The 15,300-nt window shown below is 39.5% G+C and overlaps 1 protein-coding gene across 1 annotated transcript in view; it reads right to left on the bottom strand.

Annotated features, from left to right (window-relative positions):
• Positions 1 to 2,347: 2,347 nt before the first annotated feature.
• AFAP1 (actin filament associated protein 1) overlaps positions 2,348 to 15,300 on the bottom strand; it is a gene marked incomplete at its 3' end in the record, with an annotated part of 42,149 nt that continues 29,196 nt past the window's right edge. Inside the window, exons 6-8 of the mRNA XM_010142652.1 lie at positions 7,449 to 7,541; positions 5,818 to 5,902; positions 2,348 to 2,497 (exon numbers count right to left, since the gene is read on the bottom strand). Of these exons, the coding sequence (XP_010140954.1) occupies positions 2,348 to 2,497; positions 5,818 to 5,902; positions 7,449 to 7,541 (328 nt within the window). The remainder of the gene's footprint in view (positions 2,498 to 5,817; positions 5,903 to 7,448; positions 7,542 to 15,300) is intronic.

Below are 15,300 nucleotides of genomic sequence, written 5' to 3'. Positions count from 1 at the left end.
ATGTTTGCTTCCACATTATGGATGGGACATGAATTCAGCACGTTGTTCCTTCCAAAGCTATGCGGAGTGAAACAAATGATATCTTGAACAGGCCAGAATTTATGTAAAAAAAAAAAAAAAAAATCTTCTATCCCAGGTCTGATTTTCATTTAATCCTGCTGGATAGCTATCTCTTGGTTTTCATTAAAACTATGACTTATCATTAATTTTTTCTGGGTTTCCCTGCCAACATTGTGGTTCCAATGCCCAATCTTGATCCAACAGGATATAGCAGATCAGAATTACGCACATCTTGGAAGGTGTCATAAGAAAAGGAGGATGTGCACAATCCTCTGATTTTGGCTCTTTGTGATGATCACACTCTCCAGCTCTTCTCCCTCCTCCTCTAACAAAACCCTGTATAACTGTGCATTATACTATAATCCCTAGAAATGGAAAACCCTTCACCTGCAAGCCAGCTGGCTTGTTTTGGAGTGAGACTCCTTTTTTTCAGACAGTACTTGCTTTTCCCCTCTGCTCCCAGTGCACCTCTCAGAAAAGCTCTTCCAAACTCTCCTACTTCAGTTTAACTAAGCGGGACCCCATGTTTTTCCTTCCACATATCCCTACTTAAAACTTCAACAACTGACATGACCAAAATGCCTTCAGTGTGTTCCCAGCTGGAGCATTAGCACTTCAGCTTAGTCCAGGCATTCAAAGACCAGCGATTCTGTAGGGAAGAGGTTTGCTCTAACTCCAAGTGCAGGTGGGTTTTAGTTTCCACTCTAGCTGGGTGTCCCTTGCAGCTCTGCTGGGCTTTTCCTTCTTTTCATGGGAGGTAGAGCCTTCTAAAGTGTAAAAGCCTTCAACTATGGGGCAGCCTTCCAGAGGACACTGAACTGAGCCAAATTACTGGTGGTGGGAAACTCTTCTGCAAAGACTTCCTGCAATGACCAAAATGTAGACACTTAACGTATTTTCCCATAAAAACTGCAAGTGGTGTTGAGGAGAGTCAAATGCAGGCAATTGTAATGGCTATATTTGAGTCCATATCCAAAACAATGATAGAAATACTAGGAATTAGATTGTACAGCTGTGGTTAACATCTCATATAATACACAATAATCACCCGAGTATGAGACCCCGGAAGTTTGAACTTTTATGGATGTCAGATGCTTCGGACAATGCATCTGGCTAGACACAGCTTTTCCCAGCTGTTCTTTTGGTCGATAAATCACATCTGTACTTAGATGATGTACAGACACATATACACACACTTATTTAATCAAAGATTGCTTATGTGAATAATTCCCAAAGTATAGCTCGAGAGCCACCTGTGATCTATAAAGTTCTTGCTGGTGGTCCACGAACGTGTTTCTTTCACATTGGGCAATCATCTATCATACTTCAAGCACCAGTCACTTCTGCCAACAGCTGCCTAATCTGGGTTTCCCAAATTTTTACTAGTCAGTTCAAGGGGAAAAGGCAAAACCAAATTCAGAATCCGGTGCAACTGCTTAACAGCTTTCCTTCTTTGGAAATTCTTTTTCACAGGGCCTGGGAAAAGGGTGGGTTCAACCTTATTCACCTGTGGAAGTGTTACTTAAGACTGGAGCACTACAATGTAAACAGGAGAATGTAAATACATTGCATTGTTTGAAAATACCAGAGCTGTGAGGACTTCAGCTAAGCACATTGCACAAAGTCCTAACTGTGAGCAAACATTACAGCTAAGATCCAAAACATAAGCATTTTCTGCATTCCTTTCTATACACCTCCTTGATGCTGCCAAGCACTACAGTTGTCATATGGAGTGCTCAACATTAGGACTTAAAATAGGTTACCAGAAATTTGTTACTTCATTAAATTTTGCGCAGTATGTACCACTTCAGGAACTCTCAATTAAATTCAAAACACGCTGGCCGAGGCCAGTCAGCTGCTCTCTTGATTGCTATCCCATAAAACCTTACCATGATCCATCATAAAAGACCTGATACCATCCCAAGAACCTTCTTCTAACTCCTAGCCTAAATTTATTTCATAGTTCAGCCTATATTCATTCTACACCCATTTGTCTGAAAATGGCTCATTTCTTTCTGCTTTTAATCCACGCTTCTCTTGCCCTTTACCTTTGCAAAGAACAACAATATTCCTTCTAAGCACGTGCTACCATTTTATCTAATAAGTCAAGTTCTTTTAATCTCTTTTCACGTAAGCTCTTGGTGACTCCTCTTTCAGTCTGAGTGCATCCTTCTGATGCTGGGGGAAAAATTATAGCAGTAAAAGCAATTTTAAAGGGATTCTGGGCTAGAATTTTATAGTTTTAGTCGCAATGTGCATTTAAGACTCAAGGAAAAAAATCACTTACCACATGTTGGAACATCTTCTTCAGCTGATGAGGTCTGTTCATCTGTTGATGGCTTTTTCTTTCCTAAACCAATGATCTTTGTTATTTTTTTCCCAGTTACTTTAGTCACAGTGCCCTTGGCTTCTGGTTTTGAACTTTTTTTCCTCTTCACTATTAAAAAAGCAAAAGTATGTATTTCAGTGTGTTTAAATTAACCAATGAAAAGAGAGAACTGGAATAAGGAATAGTATTTCAGACAAACAATCCTGTGCAAGATGAACATTTGTACAAAAGTTACAGACTGCAATGAGATAAACATTGCATAACCTCTCTGAAGTAGATGCTTATAAAAAACCTCTGTGCTATAAAAATCATGTCATTCAGAAGGATAAGAAAATAAAAATCAAATTTATAATTTAATCTAATCAAGCTGAAAGTCTCTTTTCACAGCAGACATCATCTAATTTATCAGTATGACTGAAGTACATGCACATAAATTCAGCTTATATATACAAAGATAAAAATCCAGCCAGAAGATCCTTCACTGTTTGTAAACATTTACCTCAAAATACTTCGACCATTAAGTACACAACAAAGACAGAATATGCTTGCCTAGCAAAAAGACGCCTGCCATGTACACTTAGGTGAAGCTATATTATCACAATGGACCTTTTAGAAAGACAAGACTTATAAATTAACTACTAACAAATTAGTGGGATCAGTATAAGCATTCAGTGGTCAGAAGCTGGAACTTTTTGTGATTGTGAAGGCTTGGAAAGAAAAAGCTCTGCTGAAAAGAGTTATTTACTAACATCCAGTCTATGCTTCCATTAACTTAATCCAATACTAGCAATATGATGGCTCTGTACACTGAGGCATGTTGAACTGCGGAACATAACAGGGCAAGAAATATGGATATAATTTTCAAAAGCGCCTAACTGACTAAAATCCTAACAAATTTAAAAAGTTTCTAAGACTGAACAGAATCAGAAAAAAAATCTTTTATTTGCAAAACAGAATGAATGATCTAAACTTTCAGAAACTGCATTCAGTGGCCTAATTTGGATTCCATCATCACAGCAAAAGTCTTTCTGCTAACTGTCAAGACGGCAAAATTATCCATCAACTTGCCCTGATACATAATTTTGATGAAAAATATATTTAGTACAGCTACTGATTGAGCAGCTGTTACTTTGCCTTGACACATCAATTCCCTTTGCAACAGGGAACATTCAGTGGTTATGGACTTGTGTAAACTGAGGAAAAAAAAAGGACAAAATGCTCATATGAGAAATGATTATATGGAGTGATGATCTGGAAAGAAGAATGCATGGAAAATGGAGAGGCTGTTTGAGACTCACCATGGGATAATTTATCATATATAGTTTAATTGTTAGGAATCATGGAACATTTTTTAGAAATCATATCTGTCGCCAAACAGTACCAATGTGTCAGCTGCTGCCTGTGGTGCTGAGGGAGGAAAAGCAGCTTTTCAGGGGCACAGTGACACGCAAGAAAGGTCTAACTATCTGTTCCTAAGGGAAGCATATCCATAACTTACATCATGTCCTCTAAACATGCAGTGGACTCTGAGATTCAAAGGAGCAAGGCCACCCATCCCCTCTGCTCATGTCACCCAAAGGCAGCACCTGCCCACAGACAAGTTTCCATCCCACACAGCAGCAGCCAATGACCGACTGTGGCTGTTGCATGGTAAGGAGATTAAGAGCATTGAAAAAAGCCAGAGATGGAGAAAACTCATCTCTCTGACACAGAAGCCAAAGGAATCACTCTCACGAGCATAAAAAAACAGTGGAATAAGCCCATTTCAGTTTTTTTTTTTTTTTTTTTTTTTTTTTTTTTTTTTTTTTTGGTTTTCTGTCCTATCTTTCCTTCACACTGCTGTTTTATTCTCCTGCAGAACTGAGAGCCCTTCATGACTCAATCTTTTCAAGTCTAAAGAATATACTTGATTGCCTGAATGCCAGTGATTTTTTTCACAAAAGGCTTTTCTTCTCATTTCCTTCTCCACAGCAAAACTAGCAGCTGGCTAAGAGCAGAGTAGAGGCTGGCTGGTGGGTGACAGCTGGAGATGACTGCTCTTTGGAGACTCACTTCCCACATATGCCCTAAAGTGTTTCCTATCCATTGCTTAAAAAATAGCATAACTTCATCCAGAACCACTTAAAATGATGCCAGAATATTTTAATGTCCTTGCAGTCATCAATCATTTTTATTACCACATATTGATGGTCACAATTTTCAAAAGCAACCAGTATTTTTAATTGCCCTCCTTGAGACATCTAGGAAGGACTAGTTTTCGAGCAGCATATGCTCCATCAGCATGCCTCTAGAGGAGCATCTGAGCCACCAGCCAGTTTTGGACATCACAGGCAACACAGCTTTTGGGTCACAGATATTTCTCAGCAGGTTTCAGAGACTAAAACACTACCGCACCTTTTGAAAGCTTAGTAGATTTTATAGGGTGAAATCTAACCATGTACCATGACTTCCAGAAACCACAAAACGTGATGATGTTCTGTAGTGCTGGGTATGTCAGAGACCTGTATAGTCAGGAAATGTTGGAAAATGACCCAGGGTGAAGATAAAGGACACAAGTCAAAAGGCGAGACAGTGCTGGCACCAAGGCCAGTATTGATATTGTCCTCACTGCAGCTCACATTACACTTCATCTTGACAGCTGCAGAAAAATGTCTTATCTAAGTGATACTGCTATATGGGAAGTTAATGAAGTCACAGAATTTCTTTCACTTCAGGGAGGAAGGAAGCCGATGGGGAAGGGAGCACAGGAATTAAGCGTTTTAGATATTCCCTCTGGGTTTGGGATTTCCTTTACTAGATTATAAGGACCACAAAACATCCATGGTTTCAAAGTAGCATATGTAAAATTATATACATATATACTTGCAGATCCACTGATTTTACATGATTATATACATTTTAGTATGTTAAATAATCATTCATAATAATTTATATATGTATCTGTGTATACACAGATATATAAATTGTGCATAGATGTGTATATATACACATCTATGTATGCATGCATACATATATACATAATACACATGATTCTTTCCTTCTAGTATTCAATTACAGCTTTTTTGCTGAGAAGCTCTACACCCACTACTTATGTTGCCACTATATGGTGCCTATAGTGGTTGCCCAAGATCTGAAAAACTGTATTTTTAAAGCACACAAAAGGCCAAATCAAAATTTCTATATTCTGTTTCCTTTTACTAATTATACTGAATTTACCTGCACAATAACATCAGATGCCTTTTGTTACTGCAAAATTTTGAGGATTCACTGTTAATGTAATTCAGCTTTCAAGGTAAATGGAATTCTAATAAAAATATTCAAAAACCTTACTGCCTAATTTTAAAAGACAAAAGACAAATATTTCGCTACGTATCACTCCTTATATGCACATACTATTTGCACCAAGCACCTCTGGAACTGAGACATACCTTGTTCTTTCCCATTGCACACAGCAGTGGTGCCATTTTCCACAGCACCCTCTCCATCTGAGCTTGGCCTCTCGAATGACAACTTCTGCAGGGGCAAAGAGATTAGCTGACATACAGTGTCGGCACCTTCACCAAACAAAGTGTCCTAAGTCAGTTTAAGAGTATGCTTACTATGAAATAACACCCATTTCAAGCTCTCATCCACTTGGAAGACAAATAGAATTCAGTGTTAGAGTCTTCAGAAAAGCACGGAAACCACAAAACAGGTCTATATTTGAAAGTGTAGTCAAAACAGTTAAATAATCATAATTCAATACCTTATTACACAATATATTTTTAATTGATTTCTAGACTCTAAATGTTGCTGTTTGCCAATCTGCTAAGCGTTGAACAACTGCATGGATCACATGCATTCCAGGATTACATGGAAGAACAGTTTTTAAATTATTTCTTTAAATAATGCTTCATAGATGCATTTACAGTTACAACTTAGAAAACAGTCTATTTCTGCAAAGTGATTCAATACTTTCAATATTTGCAAAAAAGAGGCTTTTGAAATAAATTTTTAGCATTGATTATTCTGTATTGTTTGTGTATGAGGTATGGGATGAAGCGGTATATAGTTTTGGTAATCACATTACTCGAGTGGTGAATCTATGAAGACAACGTACAGGTTATCACAAAAAGGAATGAGAAGTTTTGCTACACTATTTTATGGCGTGCATTTCAGAAAACAACTATTTTATGGCACTTTCAGTTACTTTGTTGATACTGTGCAAGCATGCATGGGTAATAGGTGCGCAAGCATGCAAACACAACAGCTTTGGCCTTGTGAAATCAGGAGGTCTGAGCTGTCATGGAACATGCTTTGCTCTTAGTTTCCCAGGAGCAGAGCAACATGACACTACTGACAGTGGTGTCCTTCCATCGCAGAGGTAGAACTTTCCATCAGGAATGTGGTGACGAAATCTTTGTCAGCAGGACTTTTGAGCAGCGCCTGCAAAAGGGTCTGCTCACATGGATGCCTTAGTAGAGCAGGGGCTTAAATCGGTGCTGGTAACGTACTGATCATTCACTGCAGACCTGTCTATTTCCTGATTCCTGCTCTCATATCCAGCTGAGTCAAAGCAGCACAGACACACTCATGAATAGCCAAGTTTCTGTACTGAGGCACGAAAGCCTGAAAGGGTCTGCCAAAACAGTGACCTCAGCATGCCAGGGAGCTCTTCAGGAACTAAATTCCCCAAAATAAAAGACTTTCCCTTAAAACTTTTGTATAATCCTCAGCTGTTCTTCCCTGAGAGTCCCATCCCTGCACGGTCTTTGCACTTGATGGAGAGAGTCTGCATCACAGCACTCGTATCAGACCCACTTAGTCCGCGCCCTTCTGGATGGCTAAAAAGAAGCTGCTAACGGATACGAGCCAGTCTGCTGGTTGTTAGCGACCAAGTGAACAGACATGGCAGAAGTCTTACCTCTGTAGGAATGTGCACATACCCGAACAAACACAACACAGGGACTAAGCCTGAAACAGTGGCACAAGTCAGCAAGTATTTACATCCAGTGTCTAGCGATGTCTTTTTAATGAGTAATCATAAGGAATTTTGCTTTCATCATTTTGTTAACTTCACCTTTTCCAGCTCCGTCTTGTGTACTGGAGAACTAGACAATGGCCCATCAGAATCTACAGCTCCTGTACAGTTGCTGCACACATCTTTTATAACCTTAGGAGAGAAGGTAAAACAAAGAAATTACGTATGAATGTGAAAGGAGATGGGAATGAGAATCACACAGACTTTTACTAGGCTGGCACATGTCAGGCAGGCTGCCACTAACCAACTTCACCATGCTGAATCCCTAAGTCATTTCTTGTGCGACTGGAGGAGACATAATGTCTAGAGGTGGAAGGTTTCAGTTTCTAGACAAACTAAGCTCCAGGCTCTCCTGAGTAAAGAAACCAAGAGCGCTGCTGATTTCCACGTGCTAGTTTTGCAATTTGAACTCAGCTGACACCACCAAATTAATTTCATTACAATGACGAAAAAGTGGGATTAAATCCAAGGTCCCTCAAGTCAAAGAACAAGAGTTTTGCCTAACACGCTACCCAGATGCTCTTTACTTGCTGTTGGAGACCTAATGAAGTGCTGATCGACTTACAGTTGATTCTGTGGTGTGGTATTTTGTGGCATTACACTTCCACTTTGTCATAAGGGTATAGATCAAAGTAATCGTAAATGTGTTTGTAGGAAATGGGAATGGCATTTTCTGCTTTTTAAAAGTTAAAGAAAAATCCAGTACCTGGAATTCACTGAGATTTTGATAGAATTTGAAGAACACCCAAAATCATATAACATGTAAAAATATGTGACGAGTAAAGACATTTGATGATTCCTCATGGACCTAATTAAGTTTTTTATCTATCTCTTGTGAGGTTACCACCAGCCCATTATCAGTCTGAAATTCTTGTGCTGATGAGAACAGGTCCAAACTCTCCATCCAGATTCACGCTGAGAGGGTTCTGAGCTCCACACCACTGATTACAGACACGCAGCCATGCAAGGACAGAAGAGTCAAGTGAGCTAAGAGAGAAAGACATCTCACTCTGCTTGAAGCATTACGGCTAGACAGGCAAATTTCCCTCTTTACATGTACACGTATGTGTATATATATGCAGTTCCTTCCTTTACACTGTTTAACAGCAAGCCCAGCTAACAGAGAGGATCTGGCCTAGAACTCCTAGATCCAGGGAAATCAGCAATTAGCTAACTGTCAACATCCAGATTTCTTTCAAGGAGAGGAAAAGCAAAACAGCAAACAACAGGGTTTTTTTAATTTCAAATGGAAAAATATTGATGTGGAAACTATTACAGTTAAAACAGTTAGTGCCACTAAAAATGGCACCATAGTCCTCTCCCTTTAAGAGCGAAGCTAAACAATCAACTGTTTATGGGCTTACAAAGGCCCTATTGCTACAACTCATGAGCACATCATAAATTACAGGCGTTCTATTCCATAAACGAAGAGCAAGCACTGGCTCCACTTTACAGATGGAGAACTTAGGAACAAAAGAAAGATGAACTCACTCAATGTCACATAAAAATATCTAAGCAGAGCAGGGAAATGAACCTACACTTTCATTTCTCAAATAGTGTCTTAAAACACTTCAGCATCCTTTCTTGGCTGTCTGAACTTCACTACATATTGTTCCAGAAATATAAGCATGGTATTTCATGGCCCTTGCCATCCTTAATAACAAAAAATTTCAATTTATCTGTTGCAGAGCATTTGCTCCTCAGAGCTAAACATAGCCCTAAATTCTCCAACATCATAAGAATTTTTTTCATGTGTGTTGTTTTATTTTCAGTTGCTGGACCTCAGTGTGATGTAAATACAATGGTGTTTTCTTCCTACAGAAATGTGACTGTATAATTTCTGGGAACATTCATTTTTGTCTCTTGCATGACCCTGATTTAATGGTTCGTGTTTTCAGCATCTGCTCACACCACACAGTTAGTTAATTTTGGCAAAGGCAGATAGTAATGGGAGTTACAGGCAGAACACAGGGAAATGATTTGGCAGCATTAACTGAATAGTATGTGCAAAGTCATGCACTCAAGTAAATCCGGTTCTTATCATACCTTACATATTTAAGGAGAAGTTAGAGTGTTTAATTGGGATGTAATTAAATTTTGATTAAAAAAATGGCACACTATCAAATGGAAGTTCGTTGCGAAATCTGAAGCAAATGCATATTTAAGGATCCAACATTTTATTTGGGTTCAAGGGCTTCCCTGGCAAAGACTTGCTCATCACCTTCTATGTGCAATATAATTGTGTTCAAAGCACAGCATAAAACTCATACATCTACAGCTCATCAGGATGAGCTGCCTTTAGTATATAATAGTCGCCTGGATGCACTCACTATAATTACGTTTGCAGACAGCTGCCACTATAAATGTGGTTTTCACATCCTTATAGCTTTAACTCGAAATTTTAAGGATAAAACATTCCACCAGTGTTGCCAGCTTGCATCAGTTTCAATCACAAGACTCAGAGTTCTTGTCAATTTTTTCAATGTTTCATCTCCTGGAGTCAAATGAAAACAAAAGATCGCTATTTTCATTAAAATATAGTTGTGAGTGAGAGTGGGGAAAGGAGGTCAGCAAACTTTTATCCATTAAATGCATCTCAATGGCTCCAAAACTAGAAAGCAAATAAAAGGAATCCCCAAATGTGCTACTTTTAATAAAATGCCATAATATGGAAGGCTCTACTGAGAATACTTTGTAATGGTGCACACTCCATTAATAGTTTAATTTTTTGCACACATTAGAAAAGGGGACTAATTCTCTTCTTCTCACCACAGATGCCTTTGTACATTACATACACACACACACACAGAGCGATCTGCCAGGAAAAACAAACTGAGATCATAAACAGACTACGTATTCAAATACTTTAAATATATGAGCAAATATAATCAGAAAACTGAAGACCTTTCATTTCTTTGGAGAGCCTCAAAACTAAATACATTTAAAATAATCTTCTATTATTGCACCACAAGAATTTTAAATACCACAATTACCGTTACAATTAGCAGACTTCAAAACTGCCTCTTTCAAATGCAGAGTTGGAAAAACCTTGTGCAGCCTGAACTATAGTATTCTTCATTATTTATGTTACAGAAAGGTCTTGAATCCCCAGCTGGATCAGGATATACACCTGAGCATCACACTGAGTGCAGTGACATGAAGAATAGAGGGGAAATATTTGCAGGTAGAAAGCTGGAAAGATGCCCTGCCCTGAGCCATTGACAATGACTGATGAAGTCAGTGGAATTTCTGCCATGTGGTGTGTGTGGAATAACTCTCTTTAAAATTACCTTACCAGACAAGTACTAACTTATACTACAAAACCTTCAGACCTGCACTCACCTACAAAATGACACACCAGGAGTGCAGGCAAAACACTTGCCCTGCATTTATTCCTCCTACATGCAAGACAGAAGAATCAAATTAGATTCTTGCAGCTATCATCAAAGAGACAGGTTTCAGACATAGAGCACGAGCTATGCAGCAAAACCAGAAAGCCAGCTGCTTGCCAGCGACCCTGCCACAGAGAAATCCAACAAAGCCGAAGCAGAAGTACTACATTTGTAGAAGGTTCACAGAATCACAGAATCATCTGGTTGGAAGAGACCTTTGAGATCATCGAGTCCAACCGTTCGCCCTGCGCTGCCAGGGTCCTTAAACCATGTCCCTCAGCACCAAATCCACACGGCTTTTAAACAGCTCCAGGGATGGGGACTCCACCACCTTCCTGGGCAGCCTGTTCCTTGTGGCTGATCTCTTTGGGACTTGATAATGAATAAGACAGAAAGTCATCCTGTGTCTAAGGAGCTTGCAGACCTCCTTCCTGGTGGATACCGTGGAGTGAGTTCAGACTACAGGCTGTGAGCTTACCACAGGGATATGATTACAACATCTCGTGTTTTCATGAAACTCACAGGAGAAGCTCAGACTCTCTAATATGGTTGAGTTTAAAAGCAGTTATGGATAAAGCTGATGGTCTGACTGCACATTTGCTTCACTTCCGTATGTATCCAGGTTAGAAATCCATCCAGCCAACCCACCCCCTCACTTCCATCTACCCACACGTTTCGTAAATGCAGTAACTGACAGACACGGGGACAGGCTGCATCCCCTGTCTCTGCTGCTTAACTCTGAAGACAGGAATATGGTAAAGCTGAAATCTGCTAATGCACAACACAGCAGAGGGAAAACGGATTGGCTCCAGAGGTAAATCTATTTCTCATTCCTGAAACACTCCTTTTTCAGTGCTGGAGGAGTAGTGACTTTCTGGAACTCCTCGTCATTTTGGCATGACTAAATTCTCATTTTCTCTTTCTTTTGGACTTTTACGTGCTACATACGATCTTGTCAGTCTTGCTGTCCTTATGAGAGCACGAAAACTCTCTTAGCATTTTGCAGAGAAATGGCCCAAGGTGTTTACCTAAATAAATTAAGGGAAAAGCAGAAATTATTCACATCATAGCCTATGCTTTAAGTCTCCAAAAGAAACCACCTTTACTTGCTGTACTGGAAAACATAATTCTCAAGCATCCCCTATTTAGCTGTTTGTCTGAGCAAAGCGGGGATGAGATTCTAGCAGACTAGCAGCCAGCAAACCTATATTTACTGCCAATATATCCTCTTAAAAATACGTTTCCAACATATTACACCAAGACAACTCTGTATCATTTCTCTGACATTATTACCATGAAATCTATTGCCATATATGGCCACTGGATCAGGCAGAGCCCAGGGAAGGAGGTGCTGGGTGGCTAGGGAGAGCAGCTGGAGGTATTGCATTGCTACTGTAAGGACAGAGCTACTCTGTGCAAGGGGAGCTGCATCCTCAGCCAAGGAAGTGCAGAGATGCAGACTGCACTTAGCGCCACAAAATCTGAGCTAGGTATGATTTAAATAATTTTCTATCCAAAGCTGCGATTAGGAGGAATGAGGAATACTACCTAGTGGTGAAAGCAGGGGACCAAGTCTAAGTTCTGGGTTCTGCTCTAAGATCTGCTACAGCTTGTTTTTGTGATTTTTGCCAGGACCCTAAAGAAAACTTATTCCTGAGAAAACAAACAAACAGAATGCTTGTTTTTCTGTATTCATTGCTGTGGGGTTTTTTTGTTTTGTTTTGTTTTACATTTTACATGCATCATTTAAAGTATTGTATTGTTTTCCATAGTGCTGGTCACACACACTCTGGTTCACAGCCAATCTGGGGTCCTCTGTCTCTGTCAAAGCATGCTGGCAGAAGTCCTGCAGGCTGGTCAAAATCCACATGTAACTCAGTCTGTCACGTCTCCAGGTTAGGCCCTAAATAGCTCTTATGCAAACATACTGACCTTGCTGTGATTTGAACTGAGATGCCTAACACCATCTCTTTGAGATAACAGGAGTGTAAGTCCTGGGAGGTTTAATTTAGTCTGCAAAGCCTTCACTGTTGATGATGGTGTGGAGAAAAAACCCAGCCTGGCTGTCTTGGGACACAGTATGTTCCTGAAGTTTCTAATAAACTAACGAATGCTACAAGGAAATCACTTGTACAGGGTATGCATCCCCAAACAGTTTTTCCAGTCAGTTTTAAGGCATGATCATTCAGCACTTGACTACTCAGCTACAAAACAGAGATAATAAACTCTTTGGGGAACATTACTTAAGCCAAGAAAGTAATGTTTGAAGTGTGTTGAGATCTCTAGCTGCAAATTCCCATAGAAAGTAAAACCAGCCGCACAGTGTTTACAGATACAAGCTCAGTTTTGTGTTGATTTAAACTGGTAAAAGATGAGCTGTCAGTAGTTTATTTATCAGTAAAACTCAGTCTACATTAAGACCAGAGCACAGAAGTTACTTGACTTCCCTCCCTAACCTCAGGGTAGTAAAAAATAAAAAGATGTTTTCAAAGACAAGAGAGACATTTCAAAGACAAGACACAACATGCAGTTATCAGAGGTGGAAATTGGGTAGGACAACCGGATTAACAGCCCTATGAGGAGTGTTGCAACATCTTTGGATGACTGAATACAGTCACGACCTTGATTTTCTTCTTTCTTCGGGGCAAGAAATCCATCTTATTCCAAGAAGTTCAGAACTGACTGAATATTGTCAAAATGATAGATGCAGAAATGTCTACTTACACCTGAAAGATTCACTGCTCAATTACAGACCCTCAACGGAAGAGATTGCTGCAAATGGCTGCACACTGTAAAACGAAGGAGAGTTAACAAAGGGTGCCTGATATTAAGGAAAAATGAGAAACAAGGCCAGTACTCCAAAATGATAGATTACCTCTCATGTGTGATGAATCAGAACTACATTTTTGCAGGAGGCAGTGCTAAGGGGAAGAGAAGGCCCTGGGACCAGACACTGTGACTATTTCCTTCTTCTACCAGGCTTCTACAAGAAGCTACTTCACAAATTAATTTCTTAATACTAAGAGCAGTTTTCTATGGTATAGTCTGAAGGTCCTGCACACAGGACACATTCATCTGTATGAATGAAGCCACTACACAAGCATCTTCTTGTAATGTCATGTTCTCAGTAGTCCTTTTAAAGTAGCATTTCCCAGGGACGCTGACAAATAAGTGCAGTTTCACCAGTCTGTTGGATGTTCTGAGACAAACAGGCAGATTTAAGACCTTCCTTGACCACAAATGCACAAAAGCGCACACAGATGTACATATACTCAAGTGTGCATGGAAAAAAGCTCATTTTTGGGTCAAAGTGTGTAACTGCACGCATTTTTTCATGTACATTTTTGTGGGAACATTTTAGGACTCAAGTCTGGAAAATTCCACCACTTTATGTTGCCCACCATATTACTGCTATGATCTCAGCTCTAGCCTGAATTTATACTAGTTACGCTCCTTGCTCTGAAATCTTGACAGGCTCTTTGGTGACATCAGCTATCTTTTTTTCATCAAGCATTTGTTAACTGGTAAAACTGAAACTCCCTTTGTGGTTTCCAGTCTAGACTTCAATTTGCACTAGGTTTATCAGCTGGGGTTTTTGGTGTCATCTTTACAAAAAAGGTCTGAAATATTCTCACTTGTCTTCCAATAAAAATTTTAAAATTATTTGCTTAATTAAATATATTTTAAACTGATTACGTCTTACTTCAAAAAAAAAACCCAACATCTGGTTTAGCTTTCAGCTTTTCAGTCTCAACACTTTGACCCTTACATATGAAATTATGAGAACCTGTTGTTCCTGAGTGATAACCTGGCTACATTGTCACGTACACTATCTTTGACAAAAGAAGGCATCTTATGATTTAAAAATCTGGTTACATAGCCCTTCCTCAATGACAGTCTCTGAATCTGCCCATTTTATTAATTATAGCAATCACACGTAATGAGAAGTGTGCTGGGGAAGACCCTGGTCCTCTGAGTGACAGGCAGGGAAAGCTCAAACTGCTTCCCCCAAGACAAAGCAGTGATCTCTTTCTTCATCAGTACAGGAGCTTTCTACACACAGCCACACATGATTTTCAGAAGCTCATTTAAAGTTAGGCTTGAATGAACAAAAAATAGTTATTTTCATAATAATTAAAAAAACTTTAATTTTTGCCACATTTTAAAAAATGCAAAAACCAGTGCTATTTTCCCCAAAAAGCAACACTTGGAGCTAAACACTGGAGCTGCTACAAGAGCTGCACAGACCATTTTTATTTAGCTGTTGGATAGGCAATTTGTACTGCACAGAACAGAGTGCTGCAGCAGTGCTGAGGACTTGGGAAGTTCAGCATACAGTAGTGCTACCGTGTACTTGAAAGAGTTTTTATTAATAGAGAGCTTTGCAGCATGAAGAAAATAAATAAAGTGCAGTCAGAGTGTCTCCAAATGCTTTGCAGATAACATACTGTCCGGCCATTCACCCTCAGCACACACAACTTCGTTAACATGCAACTGTA

This window comes from Buceros rhinoceros, unplaced genomic scaffold (assembly GCF_000710305.1).
Source record: "Buceros rhinoceros silvestris isolate BGI_N320 unplaced genomic scaffold, ASM71030v1 scaffold989, whole genome shotgun sequence".
Lineage (NCBI taxonomy): Eukaryota > Metazoa > Chordata > Aves > Bucerotiformes > Bucerotidae > Buceros > Buceros rhinoceros.
Note: the sequence above shows the minus strand (reverse complement) of the source record. Positions and strands in the feature narration are given on the sequence as shown.